This window comes from Talpa europaea (genome assembly GCF_964194135.1).
Source record: "Talpa europaea genome assembly, chromosome: 9".
Classification (NCBI taxonomy): domain Eukaryota; kingdom Metazoa; phylum Chordata; class Mammalia; order Eulipotyphla; family Talpidae; genus Talpa; species Talpa europaea.
In genome coordinates, this window is record NC_140076.1 from 84628159 (window position 1) to 84643112 (window position 14954).

General features: G+C 37.3%; 1 protein-coding gene and 1 pseudogene across 2 annotated transcripts in view; one reads left to right on the forward strand and one right to left on the reverse strand.

Moving 5' to 3' along the window:
- Positions 1–206: 206 nt before the first annotated feature.
- RNF145 (ring finger protein 145) overlaps positions 207–14954 on the reverse strand; it is a gene marked incomplete at its 3' end in the record, with an annotated part of 34938 nt that continues 20190 nt past the window's right edge. Inside the window, exons 3-5 of the mRNA XM_084243955.1 lie at positions 11074–11165; positions 3472–3707; positions 207–386 (exon numbers count right to left, since the gene is read on the reverse strand). Of these exons, the coding sequence (XP_084100081.1) occupies positions 207–386; positions 3472–3707; positions 11074–11165 (508 nt within the window). The remainder of the gene's footprint in view (positions 387–3471; positions 3708–11073; positions 11166–14954) is intronic.
- LOC311177232 (small ribosomal subunit protein eS24-like) lies at positions 2485–2886 on the forward strand (annotated as a pseudogene). The gene has a single exon. The product of its transcript is annotated as a small ribosomal subunit protein eS24-like (transcript).

The following is a 14954-nucleotide window of genomic DNA, read 5'->3' on the forward strand; positions in this document are numbered from 1 at the left end:
ATGTACCATTCCACAAATCACTTGCTGTACCCGACCCAATATTTTATTAGTACCTCCCTACCCTGCCAGACCTAGGCAGCCATTGAATGAAAACCCTATTTTAATATGAAGGACCATAATATCACTGACAGAAGTCAACTTGCAAAACTCACTATTTCAAGTTTTTTCTTCCTAAGGTCATAAAAAATATCATGGACTCCTATTACTTACCTTGTCAGAAAAAGGAAAAGAAGCCTTTCACGTGACGCAGGCTGATCCCGAGTACTGAAATAGGAGTAAATCTGAAGAGCAAATAAAACAAGCCAAAAAACCATGAAAAGAACAGGGACTACCAGCTGATTCCACAGGGACATTCCCAAGGCTAGAAGACCATACACCTCCACTACCTGAATAAGGAAAGTAGACAGAAAAACACCTGTATTACTTCAATAAACACATTTAAGCAGAAGAGTTTAAAATACTTAGAGAAATATAACTTTTATCACACCACTGCTTCAACTAAATTCCTTTAAAGTTAGCTCCACAGATAGTTAGCAAATAACATTTTTAACTTAATGATTTTGCATTAACACTTGACATGTCAAATGGCAACAATAAATTGCCCTAATGTTCAGGGATAAGGTCAAAATCAAATTGCAAGCGGAGTGAAACTACTTCAGAGGTAGTGATAGACTTGGTAAACTTACTATCTAGTAGAAATAGCCAGGACTAGTCTAAAGGAAGAAATGATGGAAAAGTGTTTGAGAAGCTGGGGAAAAGGGAAATGTCAAAGGAAGAATTTTTTAGGTTTACTCACGAATGTCAGAGATGAGATATATATATATTTAAAAGATTTATTTATTTATTTATACAAGCACTGGGTACAGTCAGAAGCACAGGAGGGTGAGAGAATTCACCAGAGCCAGAGCAGGGAACAGAACAGGCAGACCAACGAAGTACACTGCTGAGGGGAGCAGCGGGCGGCAGGAGAGGTCTGTGCACCATGTGGGACCCTCCCTGGTGGCCGGGGATCGAACTGGCGCTGCAGAGGCTGCAGGCAGCTTCGCAGCCCAGCGCTCAACCACTGCGCCACCAGGGGAGGCCCAGAGATGAGATATATTTTGATACAAGATCAAAATATTTAACAACTGGATAAGCTTATTGTGAAGCAAAGATAGTTTGCAAGTCACTTCTCTCAGACAAATCAATTCCCCTATTCTTTACTATGTATGTATCATGAGACATTTCTCAACTTATTTGGTCAGCCAAGTAGATTAACACCAGGAAAAAGGCACACCTAAAAAAAAGTTAGTCTACTGTATGTCAGTAAGTTAGTTTTCTAGTTTATAAAACAATCTCTAATGAGATTGATTAGGAAGTATAAATTCTCACAATCTGAGAATTGTACATCCATACGAAAGTACGGATGTGACCAAGTTTCTGGAGTTAGAACACAGGCACCAGAATATGGTAACACAAATGGGTTCTGCCAGGCAGCTTATGAACTTTAACCTATTCAGCTGGAATCTCTCAATGTGAACAAAAATATTTTAACAAACTAGAGTGATCTTAACTGAAAGAGTCTTACAAGTTTTTTTGGTTTCTGATTAACATCCCTAAGTAGAGAACAAGTAGTAATGATCTTGAAGTATTAGGTTAAGATACACTGAGGTTATTCTAAATTAAAATTCCTTTCATCCCTAAAACTTTTTCTAAAGTCCAGTCACAACTAGTCACAACTAAAGTCCATTTTCCCCCAACTAGAAAATATTATCAAAAAAAAGGAAACTGCCCAGCTAGTTGCAAAGGTTATTATTAGCAGCAAACTCATCAGTGAGTGAGAGACTGCTCTCCCTCCGCCCTATTCAAAGAACAGACCACTAAACACCCTGACAGCTTCCATTTCCTGCCTACCCAATTCTTACTCTGAATGCCACCTCAGCCTTTTCCCATGTAGCAACCTCTATCTAATCTAAAAATCTCCTCCTCTCCCTTGAAAGATCTACTTCCAGGAAAATCACCCAAGAAAGTAGAATCAGCCCAAGGCCAGGAACTTGGAAAATTTTTCCAGCCATTCTGTCCCTGGGGGCATAGCAACCACAAAAATAATGCCTCATTTGATGGTAACAGTCAATCTGAGAGTTCCCTATACCTTCATGTCACCTACACATAGTACAGAAGTAGAAGGGAATGTACATGCTAATAATCTCTTCACACCTAAGTCAGTTTTAAGACTCCTTTTTAAATACTGAAACTTAACAATTAAGTAGAATAGAAAAAGCTATGTCCTGAATAGCTACTGCTTGTGTCTGGGAATAATCCACTATGGAGCAAAGACTAAAAAACAAAAAAAAAAAAACAAACAAAAAAAACCCAGGGCAAAAACTGGGGGCGGGTGGGGAGGGAGTGAAATCCATCATATCATAGCCCAGGACAATTTAACTTCTCAGTTTAAATATATTAAGACAACTTTCTTTTCCTCCTGGCTGCCTGAAGATCCACCGCCATCATCAATGACGCAGTGACTATCCGGATTAGGAAATTCATGACCAACCGACTGCTTCAGCAAAAACAAATGGTCATTGACGTCCTTCACCCCGGAAAGGCAACAGTACCTAAGACAGAAATTTGGGGAAAACTAGCAAAAATGTACAAGACCACCCCGATGTCATCTTTGTATTTGGATTCAGAACCCATTTTGGAGGTGGCAAAACAACTGGCTTTGACATGATTTATGATTCCTTGGATTATGCAAAGAAAAGTGAACCCGAACACAGACTTGCAAGACATGGCCTTTATGAGAAGAAAAAGACCTCAAGAAAACAGCAAAAGGAACGCAAGAACAGAATGAAGAAAGTCAGGGGGACTGCAAAGGCCAATGTTGGCGCTGGCAAAAAGAAGAAGTAAAGATTCTGCAGTGACTTTATCTGTATCTGTGGTGATTATGCAGATTTTTCATGAGAGGATTAATAAAACCTTTTACGTGTCTGGCAAAAATAAATAAATAAATAAATACATACATACATTAAGGCAAACATAGGAAAGAAACTGGTCACAGTTGGAAGATAATCAGGAGGAAAAAAATCAGGACTACTTGTAGGTACGCTATTCTTTCATTATTTTTGTCTTGTTTACAATCGCTAACACACCTGGCACTGAACCCATTTTAATCTCACAGCAACCCTGTGAGTTAAGGCAGCTGTTATTATTAGCTCCATTCTGCAGATAAGCTGAGAAAAGTGACTACCCCTGGTTACACAGCTAGTAGACAGAGAAGACCAAACAACGCAAGAGTCTGCATCCAATCACTTCACTTTACTGCCTCTTGACAAAACTGCACAATAAAGAATTCATATGCTCCTAATTGCGTTGAAAATAGCTGCAACTCTGAAACAGAATAATACAATGATTGTAAAATAGTAGTGGATTATTAAATATTTAATGTGCTGTTATATAGGATTTTATCTACCTGTGTGTGATTGTCAGTCTTACCTGAACCAATTCTCTATATGCAGACTTAGCAAGGTTATAAGGGACTAAAAGATTAGACCCAAGAAAATATAGAACTTCCAATCCAGTAAAAATCATAGCAAATTTGTTGATGATAACAATGGTCTCCAGAGGAACCAGACAGAGTCGTGCCAGTAGAGGAAGCATGTGAGCTGAAAAGAGCCAGATCTGCTTCGTTTTCATGACACAGGAGCATAAAGTACATACCACCAATTGACCTAAAACAGGGAGCAGAAGGCATTTAATTTTGAGCACTCAGTACCCATAAAATAAAAACAACAAAAAATCAGTAAGGACGATGACACAGCTTTTGAAGACGCCTTTTAAGACCTCTTAGATAATAACTTTAATCAATTTTTAATTTCATCTGACCATAATGGCATGTACACATGAACTATGAACTTTGAACACCAATTACCTAGGATTAAACTTGAAAAATGCAGCACAACTAATTACTGGTCATACATTCCAGATGGCTTGTGCAGTATGGATTTATACAATGTCTATTTCAATATTATAATAAATCAGTGACTATTTATGTGTAGCTCCTTTTTTCAAAAGTCCTTAATAATTAACTGTTGTGAATTACAGGCAAAAACATAAAACTCAAGAGACAGTTAAATATCCAAGATCATAATGCCTCAAGAAAGATCTGTCTGAGGTTTAGATCTCTGTTTTATGTAGGACCATGCAAGGTTTTGCAAATAACTCAATAACGAAGATTAAAAATGAAAAGTTTAAGCAACAAATTCTTCTCACATTATATGTGATTATATAAATATATTTATATAATATATAAATTATATAATTACATGTGATTATATACATATTACATGTGATTACATGTGATTATATAAAACTCAGAAAAGAGAAAAAAAGGGGTGGAGGAAAAAACACCTCATTTTCTCATAATTCAACCACCCAAAAGTAGCACTGTTAAGATCTTGGGTTTTATAAAATGAAGCACTGCATATAAAGCCTTAGCATTACAACTACAGCCTAGTAAGCGTGAAGTGAAAGTTAAGTATCCATATTGTTATCTTTCCAGATTTTCCTATGCACATGATATACACAAATGCTTTAAAGATCACAGCATACATATTATATACTTTATAATCAGTTTCTTTCCATTTATACATTTCACATCTCTCCCCACTAATAAACATACATACACAGTTCATTTTTCAGTTGTCTAGTATATTACACTGAATGTATATGTAATTAGCACTTGACTGTTTCCATATATTTCATAATTTTAAAATGATTTCTATGAATGGGCCTCCCTGGCGGCGTAAGGGGTTAAGTCTCAGCACTATGAAGCTATCGGCAGCCACTGCAGCATGATTTCAATCCCCAGTCAGGGAGCTAACCCACATAACAAAGCAGACCTCAACTGTCTCACCCAGATGCTCCCCTCAGCAGTGTATCTCAGTAGATCTACCTGCTCTGCTCCTTACTCTATCTCTGGTGAATCCTCTCACCCCTGCACCACTGAGCTACATCAGTTCTCATATGTATAAATCTTTTTTAAAAATAAAAATAAAATCATTTCTATGAATCAACTTATCTGTTTATAACATCTTTATCTCAACCTATTGAATATCTTCTTAGACTAAATTCCTGAAAAGTGGAATTACTGAGTCAAGCAGAACATTTTTTAAGGCTTTGGACACATACTGCCAGATTATCCCCCAGAAACCAAATGCCTAGAGTAGAGGGTGCTCATTTTCCTTTTGAGTTGTTGACAGTGAACATAATTTAAGGAGAAGAGCAAGAAATATTTCTAAGATTTTTAAAATTGGTATGTTGTTCGTTACCAATAGCATTAAATATTACAAGTACATAAAAACATCTGCAATTACTTGGTGAAATACTGGTCCATATTCTTTGCCCATTCATCTGCCAAGATGCATAGGCTTCTACTGTTTGATCAAGTCATTAATCCTTTGTTGTATGACCATGTTTTCCCAAAGTGTCATTTGTCTGAAAGTTTTTAAAAATGTTCTTCTCTTACAGAAGTGTTTACTGTAAGCAGCCAAGCCTATCTTCTTCGTGGTTTCCACTTCTGCTTCCACAGTTAATTACATAGCTTACCCATTCACGGTAGACAAGAGTTCACCTTTACTTTCTTTTAAACATGTTTTATTTTAAAAGCAACACATTAAAAAATAATAAATTAAAATTCAATACATTTTGCTATGGAATAAGATAAAAAGTAAAAATCTAAGTTTGTTTTGCCCAGATATTTAGTCAGTTGTAGAAAAACTACCTAATAAAGGGCCTCCCTGGTGGCTCAAGGGGTTAAGTCTCAGCACTGTGATGCTATCCGCAGCCACTGGAGCACAAGTTTAATCTCCGGCCAGGGAGCTGACCCACATGGTACAGCAGACCTCTCCTGACTCACCCGCTGCTCCCCTCAGCAGTGTATTTCAGTAGATCTGCCTGCTCTGCTACCCACTTTGTCTCTGGTGAAACCTTTCACTCCCCCCCAACACACACACACTTCTGGCCTATATCCCAGTTCCTTGCATGCATAAAGAAATAAAAATAAATCTTAAAAAACTATTGGAATCATTTAATTCTTTTCTCATTAACTTGAAATGTCACTTTAGCATACTTCTAAATCTTCTGTAAACCTGTATCTGTGTTGGAACTTGCCATTTTTGTTCAATCATTCACTCTGATGGCAGTGACATTCTGTTCCATGTCCCTGATGGGACCAAAATCCTCTTCACTGCACCTACCTGAATTTCTCAGATATTCTGAACATGTCATCTTCCAGAAAATTTTAAGAATCATTTAGTCAAATTCTCTTCCTTCTTGCCAATGAAAGCAAAACATATGCATTCAGTGTTATATACTCTATTTTGGGATTTTGTATAGTGTTCTACCCATATAATTGTTACAAGAACATAAAAATGGCAACCATTTAACCTAAGGGTGAACATTTATTAACAATCTACTATAAAGCACATGTGGTATTTTCTCTCACAAATGTTAATTTTAACTTTGAAAGCACCTATATGCAAATAATGTGAAAAACTTGTCATAAAGGCATAAAAAAGAAAAATCTACAATAATAAAGAAAATATGGGGTTACATGCTTCATTTATTAAATTTGTTGTGCTACATCAGTACCAATTCAGAGAATTAAAAAGGAGAGATAACGCATCTGTGGTATTATTATCCAAGACTACTCTCCCCACCTGAAAGAGGGAAATTTGCTTTCTGGAAAGGTAGACAGGCTCCTTGGCACAGCCCCTGGGTAAAGAAGGGATTAAAATAAAAGTCTGGACCCTGAAAGATGAGAGCTCCATGCATCGTGCCAGGTGTGTTGCCACACAGTTCCAGGTACCTGCACAGGCCTTCCTACAGGGAAGGAAGAGTCCTCCTAGGGGGAACTGACCTGTCAGAGTGAAAAGACCTGCAAAAACTCACATGCAAGAATCTCCCCCCAAAACAGCCACTCCCACTGATTACCCACAGAGGAACACACTAGTTGGCATGGCCCAAGGAGATTCCCATCAACAATGTAATAACTCACTTTAATACAAATGATTTAATCAAGAACCCCAGAAATTTAGGTAAAATTTAAAAGTTTAAGTTAGCTTCAAGTGGAATCTAAACATCAGTTTTTATAATTCTTTATTTAACATAACCAGGCGAGTCTAAGCGAGTCTTGAGAAACACAATCTTCCTATAAAATAAAAAGACCAAAACAGAAAAAAGATCTCAGAGAAAATGGAGAAAATGCAAGGAATAAAAGAAAGGTTCAAGAAATTATAATACTTTCAAAGAGATAACACAGCTAAGAAATAAAAGACTCACATTGAAGAAGGGGAGGGGAGGGAGTGAGAAAAGGGAGGAAGAGGAACAGAGGGGTAGGAAAACAGCTGATGTGTACCATAAAACTGTGGTGTTTCCCACATGCAAAAGAATGAAACTAGACCACTACCTCTCACCATGCACAAAAATCAACTCAAAATGGATAAAAGAACTGGACATAAGACCTGAAATCATAAAATATATCAAAGAAAATATAGGTAAAACACTACACACACACATCTCAGTGACATCTGTAAAGACTCATCACCCAAAGCAAAGAAAGTCAAGGAAAAAATAAACACCTGGGATTACGTCAAACTGAAAAGCTTCTGTACCGCAAAAGAGACATTAACCAAAACAGAGAGATACCACACCGATTGGGAAAAAATCTTTGCACTCCATACAACTGATAAGGAACTGATCACAAAGATATACAAAGAACTCACACGACTCAACAAAAAGTAAACAATCCAGTCAAAAAATAGGCAGAGGAACTTAAAAGACATTTCTCCAAAGAGGAAATGCAAATGGCCAATAGGCATATGTAAAAATGTTCAACATCCCTTATAATCAGGGAAATGCAAATCAAAACCATATTGAGATACCACTTTACCCCAATGAGAATGGCACATATCAAAAAAAAAAAAAAACTGGCAACAACAAATGTTGGCGAGGATGTGGTGAAAAAAGGGAACTCTCCTACATTGCTGGTGGCAGTGCAAACTGATCCAACCACCATGGAAAGCTGTCTGGAGGTTCCTTAGTCTACTAAAAACGGAGCTACCATATGACCCAGCAATTCCACTCCTAGGGATCTACCCAAAGGACACAAAAACACTGATTCAAAAGAACACCTGTACCCTTATGTTTATTGCAGCACTATTTATATTAGGTAAAAGCTGGAAACAACCTAAATGCCCAAAAATTGATGACTGGATCAAGAAGATGTGGTATATATACACAATGGAATATTATTCAGCAATGAAAAAAGATAAACTCATGCTATTTGCAGCAACGTGGATGGAGCTAGAAGGAATTATGCTCAGTGAAGTAAGTCAGAAGGAAAAAGAAAAATATCGGATGATTTCGCTTATAGGAGGAATATAGGGGAACCAAATAAGACATCAATGTGAAAAAATAATAACAAGACATAACACAACAAAACAAAAACAGACAATTATAATTCAGAGATACACTGCAGGGGAGGAGGAAGGAGAGGGATCAGAAGGAAGGAGAGAGACACAGGGGACTAAGGTGATGGTGCACAGGTGCAATGGTTTAAGAAATTCTATGGGGACTACACAGGGTGGGAGAGGAGCAAATACTGTTTAAAAATGAACAATGATGGGGCCTCCCCTGGTGGTGCAGCGGTTGAACCCTGGGCTGTGGGGCTGCCCGCAGCCTCTGCAGTGCCGGTTCATTCCCCAGCTGCTGGCGAGGGTCTCACCAAAAAAAAAAAAAAAAAAGTAGTGTTTCTTTACTATTAAAAATAAGTCTACTTCTAAAAAACAGAAAAATAACTTTACATCTTTGATTAAAAAATTCAAAAGCTGAAACTCTGACAGAAACAAAGAGCTTAGAAGAAGAGCTTTAATACTGGGTGGGACTTGAGCTGTCACAATGGCACCTCGCACCCTGTGTTCCTGCTCTGAAGACTAAATTTCCTTGTTCCACATGATGTAAACTTCCTCTAAGCTCTGAAAGTTCCCTGACCTAAGCCAGCACATTCAGTGCTCAGCTCTGCTTCATTTATCTTCTTTCACAGAAGAGTATGCTTCAGGTGCTGTATTTTTTTTTTAAGGCAAACTCCTATTTAGGAGAAAAGAGGGAAGGAATCATCTGTTAGTGGAAATCTCTCCCGCCGCTCCAAAAAGAGAATAGGAGATTGTTTATTCCCATGTGCCTATTCCAACCAATAATTCTGAATAAATCAAAATAAAAATGTGCAATTTGGACCTGAGGACTCTTATACCGGAAACCTCTCTAGGAAATCCACAACTCTAATGGTGGCATAATCAAACTGTTAAATTTTTTAAAAATTCACTAGTAGAATGGAAAGGAACAAAGCTATTCTAAAATCAAATTCAGAAGAAAATATGCTACTTAATAGTTTAGATTTTACTTCCAATTAACTGAATCTTAATTGAATAAACAGACTATCACAGTCACTAACAGGAAAATTTAAAGAAATGTTTCAGATTTACACTAAACTGCACTCATTACAGAATAAAAAAGAATACTTTACAAGCTTTCTAGCCTGGCAAATATTTTCATAATCGCATGCTACCATTATTGAATATATCAACTCATAGGAAAAGTCATAAAGCAACATTGTTTCTGTCTCTATTGTCTTTTAAAATCTATTATGTGAAGATTAGTGTTCTCCTGCCCCTAAGGCAAGTCCTGTCACTTTAGACTACACAGTCTCAATCTAATGATAACCAGAATTTTGAAACTGACTAAAAGTTGTTAGATACCCTCCTCTGGCTGTTTTTGCTTCTTTGCTTAGCTCCTAGGAATCTGGAAGTTCAATCCCTGTTGGGATCTTCTCACCCCTGTAAAGGTCCCTATTGAAAAGGACCTATAAAAATCCCCAAGATTCTTGGGGATTCTAGTTCAAAGGAAACTAACATCCCTGCCTACATATATCAGACAGGAGAATCCCAAAGTCAAAACAAGCCACGGCCAGCCAACCCACGGTGGGCCTTTATGAAAGTTTAGAATTGTAATACAAGCCACATAGGTAATTTTTAATTTTCTGGTAGTCTTATTTGAAATATGAAAAAGAAACAGGTGGAATTAACAATCTTTTATTTAACCTAATACACACCAATATTTTCATATAGACATCTCACCTTAATACTAATAAATTAACAAGATATTTGCATCTTTTTTTGAACTCAGTCATAGAAAACAGGTGTGTGGTTTATATTTATAGACTATCTTAATCTGAACTAGCTGCATTTCAAGTGCTCTAAAGTATAAGTGGCTAGTCTTAGAGAGTGCAGCTTTCAATACTGCAGGGTTGGTCAGATAGCAGTTCACAACATGCACACCACAAACACACACACACCAACCACATTAGACACATGACTCCCCAAAAGGTCCACAATGAATTGTACAAACATGGAGGGTTGGGGAGGTATTTCAGAGAAAACCGTTCTTTCTGAAGATTTCCTCCTCCAATCTCTAACAGTGAACCTATTCATATCTCTACTCTGGTGAACTTAAGAGTCACAAAACAGGTTTTCTCTCACTTCCTTTTTTGCAATCCTGGCATGGGAGGCCTGGAACTCTGCTCTGGACTGTGTCTACATTGCTCACAGGTCTTGGCCAACATTTCTATTTTTAACATTCCACTAACTAAACATTTCAATCCTGACTTAAGTTCTTGTTGTTTCTGGCAATTTATTTTTGATACGGTGATGACTTTTAACAATTGCTTTAAGATTATAAATTTCATTTTAATCTTACAAATAATTAGCTTTATTTATAAATTAAACTTCCCAGATACTTAAAATACCCCCCAAAAAGATGCAAGCAACTAGGGGCTATATGATTATAAATACACTAAATAAGAAATATCTTATTTAAAACACTTAAATAAACAATTTATAAACACTTAAAATAAGAAAGATGAGGGGGGAAAAAGACTAAAAACAATATTTAATGATGGTGGCTGCATTTGGAAAGAGTCATCATGAGTAACTTGGGCATTTTCCAGCTTCCTCTGTATGGGTATTCTATTACAATACTTACCTATTAAGGCTGTGGTAAACCGATTCATGGAGAGAGGTTCTAAATACATTGGTCCTTCATAGGCAGACTCCAGTTCACTCCTAACATAGTCCCTAAATAAGCAAAAGGAAAAGAAGGTATTAGAAATACTCAAACTCTTTTGGGGAGAGTGGAGCAGGTAAAGCACGGTATTCTTTTAAGAAGCATACCATGCTAGTAACATCTCTCTCTACATAGATAAAAAGGAAAAAATTATGGATTAAGAACTCTATAGGGATCACCTTCATCTCTTCCTCCCATGCACTGAAAACAATTTACAGAAACTGAATTTTTTTTCATTAGGTACAGAAGGCAACAAAAGCTCCACTTTGTGGGATTGTCTTTTTCTTATGGATTTATTAAAAATTATCCATTATCTAGTAAACAGCCAACTGAGACATCTTCAAGCCTACCACTTAACTAACTCTACTTAGGAATAACATGACATTCCCCACTTTTGGCTCTCTTCCGCCATCCCTCCCAAGGTTTTATCTCCAATAATCCTTAATTAGAATAAAGTCACAAACTGGTTAGAAAACTGGCTCATAGCAGTACACTCCTTACAAATTTATTTTTTCTAACTCTATAGGGAATCTATGCTTAAATTATTTAAGTAGGCTACAAATTTATTCTGAAACAAATTTTAGACAGAACACTCCTTTTTAAATTTAATTCATTTAACATGTGGTTATTGAGAAATACCAAGATTTAAATAGTGGTCAAAAAGTCTTTACACTAGATAAAACAGTGGGTACTTTTAATATCAAGGAAAATAGTTCTCCCTCTTTTCTTCAACTGTCAAATGACAATATTATTTTAAAATAGAATGTTTCTCAAGTGTTCCTGAACTCACATGGCTATGTTTATTTTCCATGAAATTACTTCATGTTAGGCAATTAAGTTGAATTCTTTTATCAAAGCATAGCCAAACAAGACATAACCCCTCCATATCAGAAAAGACTATTGTCAAAAATCAAAATTAAAAATAAAGCAAAAATTTGCTAAGAATGGCAGCAGTTTGAATGACAACTATAAAAATCAATGACTAAGCTTCATGATGACTTAGCATCTCTCCCCTATGATTTCTTTCTAATTGAAGTGTAACTGACATGACTCTATATCTAACATATAATGTACTGACAGTCTCTTCCTACTTAAAGAAAAAGTCAAAATTCTCAAGAGGAAAGACTTTAATGCATTGGTTGTCAAGCAGAGGTGATCTTGCCTAGAAGGGGGGCATTCTGTACTGTCTGGAGATATTTTTGGTTGTCGTAACTTGGAGGAGGTCAGGGTTGCTACTAGCTCCTAGTCTATGGACGTTACCAGACATACCCCTAAAATGCAAAGGCAGCTTCACAACACAGAGCCATCCAGTCCAAGAGGTCAGTGCTTGAACCCGTTTTAATGTAGAGAGGAACAAACACTAGAAATGCAAATACACACAAACACCTGACTTCTAGATCACTGTGTGTGACCATCAAGGGGATTATTCTATTTTCTAGCTTTAGGATATAAAGCATTAAGAGAATTACAAAATTTAAAAGAAAATACATCAATGCCACTTGTCATTTACAAAGTCTCTGAAAATGTGAAAAAAGAAATAAATTTATATTTAAAAGATATAGGAATCCCAGAACTACCTATGCCTCTAAAGTCAAGTAATTTCTTTGACTACTATAGCCACTCCAACAGATACAATTTATTTTTTTAATATTTTATTTTATATAAGTCTTAACATCATTTTTCATTTTTGCACAATGTATGCATTTTCATTTTGGTTATATTCCCCATACAATTGCACCCCTCCTTATTTTGACCCTAGTCCTTCCTCTCCCCGCTCTCCCCCCCCACTCCCAGATTTCAAACTATACTACAAAGCCATAATCATCAAAACTGCCTGGTATTGGAACCAGAACAGACACACGGACCAATGGAACCAAATAGAAAAACCAGAAATAAACCCACAGATTTATGGTCAACTAATCTTTGACAAAGGAACAAAGAATATGCAATGGAACAAAGAAAGTTTGTTCAATAAATGGTGCTGGGAAAACTGGGTTGCTACATGCAAAAGAATGAAGCTTGACTACTACCTCACACCATGCACAAAAACCAACTCAAAATGGATTAAAGAACTAGACATAAGACCTGAAACCATAAAATGCGTAGAAGGAAATATAGGCAAAACACTACATGACATGCATCTCAAAGACATCTTTAGAGACACATCACCCAAAGCAGTGATAATGAAGGGCAAAGATAAACAGCTGGGACTACATCAAATTAAAGAGCTTCTGCACAGCAAAAGAGACAATAACCAAAACAAAGAGATACCCCACCAACTGGGAGAAAATTTTTGCACCCAACACTAATGATAAAGGACTGATCACAAAAATCTACAAAGAGCTGATGAGACTCAACAAAAACAAAGAAAATAATCCAGTCAAAAAATGGGCAGAAGAGCTAAAAAGAAACTTCTCCAAAGAGGAAATGCAAATGGCCAACAGGCATATGAACGAATGTTCAACATCACTTGTAATCAGGGAAATGCAAATCAAAATTACAATGAGATACCATCTTACACCAGTGAGAATGGCACATACTAAAAAAACTAGCAACAACAAATGTTGGCGAGGTTGTGGAGAAAAAGAAACTCTCCTGCATTGCTAGTGGGAATGCAAAATGGTCCAACCACTATGGAGAGCTGTGTGGAGATTTCTTGACTTACTAAAGATAGAGCTTCCATATGATCCAGCAATTCCACTCCTAGGTATTTACCCAAATGACACAGAAATATTAATTCCAAAGGGCACCTGCATCCCTATGTTTATAACAGGTACAATTTAAAGCCAGTAACAACAGGGCCTCCCTGGTGGCATGGGGGCTAAAGGCATAGTGCTATCAAGCTATCACCAGCCACTGCAACATGAGTTTGATCCCTGGCCAGAGAGCTACCAACATGGTGCAGCAGACTTCTCCTGTCTTGCCCGCTGCTCCCCTCAGCAGTCTATTTCAGTAGATCCACCTGTTCTGCTCCCACTTTGTCTGTGGTGAATCCTGACCCCCTGACCCCTGTATCTCTGGCCTACACCTCAGTTTTTCTCCAAATAAACAACTAAATCTTTAAATAAATAAAGCCCATGTAGAGAGAAAGCAGATTAGGGCTTGCCAGGGGCAGGAACTAACACAAGGATAGGGAACTGACACAAAGGAGCACCAGGCTTTTTTTTTTTTTTTTTTTCCTTTTGGGGGGAAGAAAATGTTTTGGAATTAAATCATGGTAACTGGTTATACATTATGAATATCACTGAACTGTTCACTTTAAGAGGTTATTTTTACATTGTATATACTAATAATTCAGCTCAATAAAAAAGGAGGGGGGACTGCAAGAGCACTATCCCCAAAGGTAAAATCCAAAGGGGCCCCCAAAGGACATCAGTCCCCAGGAGCTCTGAGTGAGGAGAGGACATTGCCAAGGTGGGTTCCTGGTCACATTTCCTTCCCTTGTTTGCTTCTGTCACTGCTGAGTGTTGATAATATAACTCAGCAAACTCAACATTATTCCAGAATTTTATTGCTGAAACATTAGCTAACTATTTCACATTATTTCATAGACTGCTTTATCTCATTCTCTTTTTAACGGTCCCTTTGTCTTTCTTCAGGGTCTCTTACATTTAAATTCAAAATTTACTTAACAGGGGCCTCCCTGGTGGTGCAAAGGGTTAAGTACAGCACTGTGAAGTTATCTGCAGCCTCTGTAGCATGAGTTTGATCCCTGGCCAGTCAGGGAGCTACCCACATGGTGGAGCAGACCTCTCCTGACTTGTCCGCTGCTTCCCTCAGCAGTTTATTTCAGTAGATCC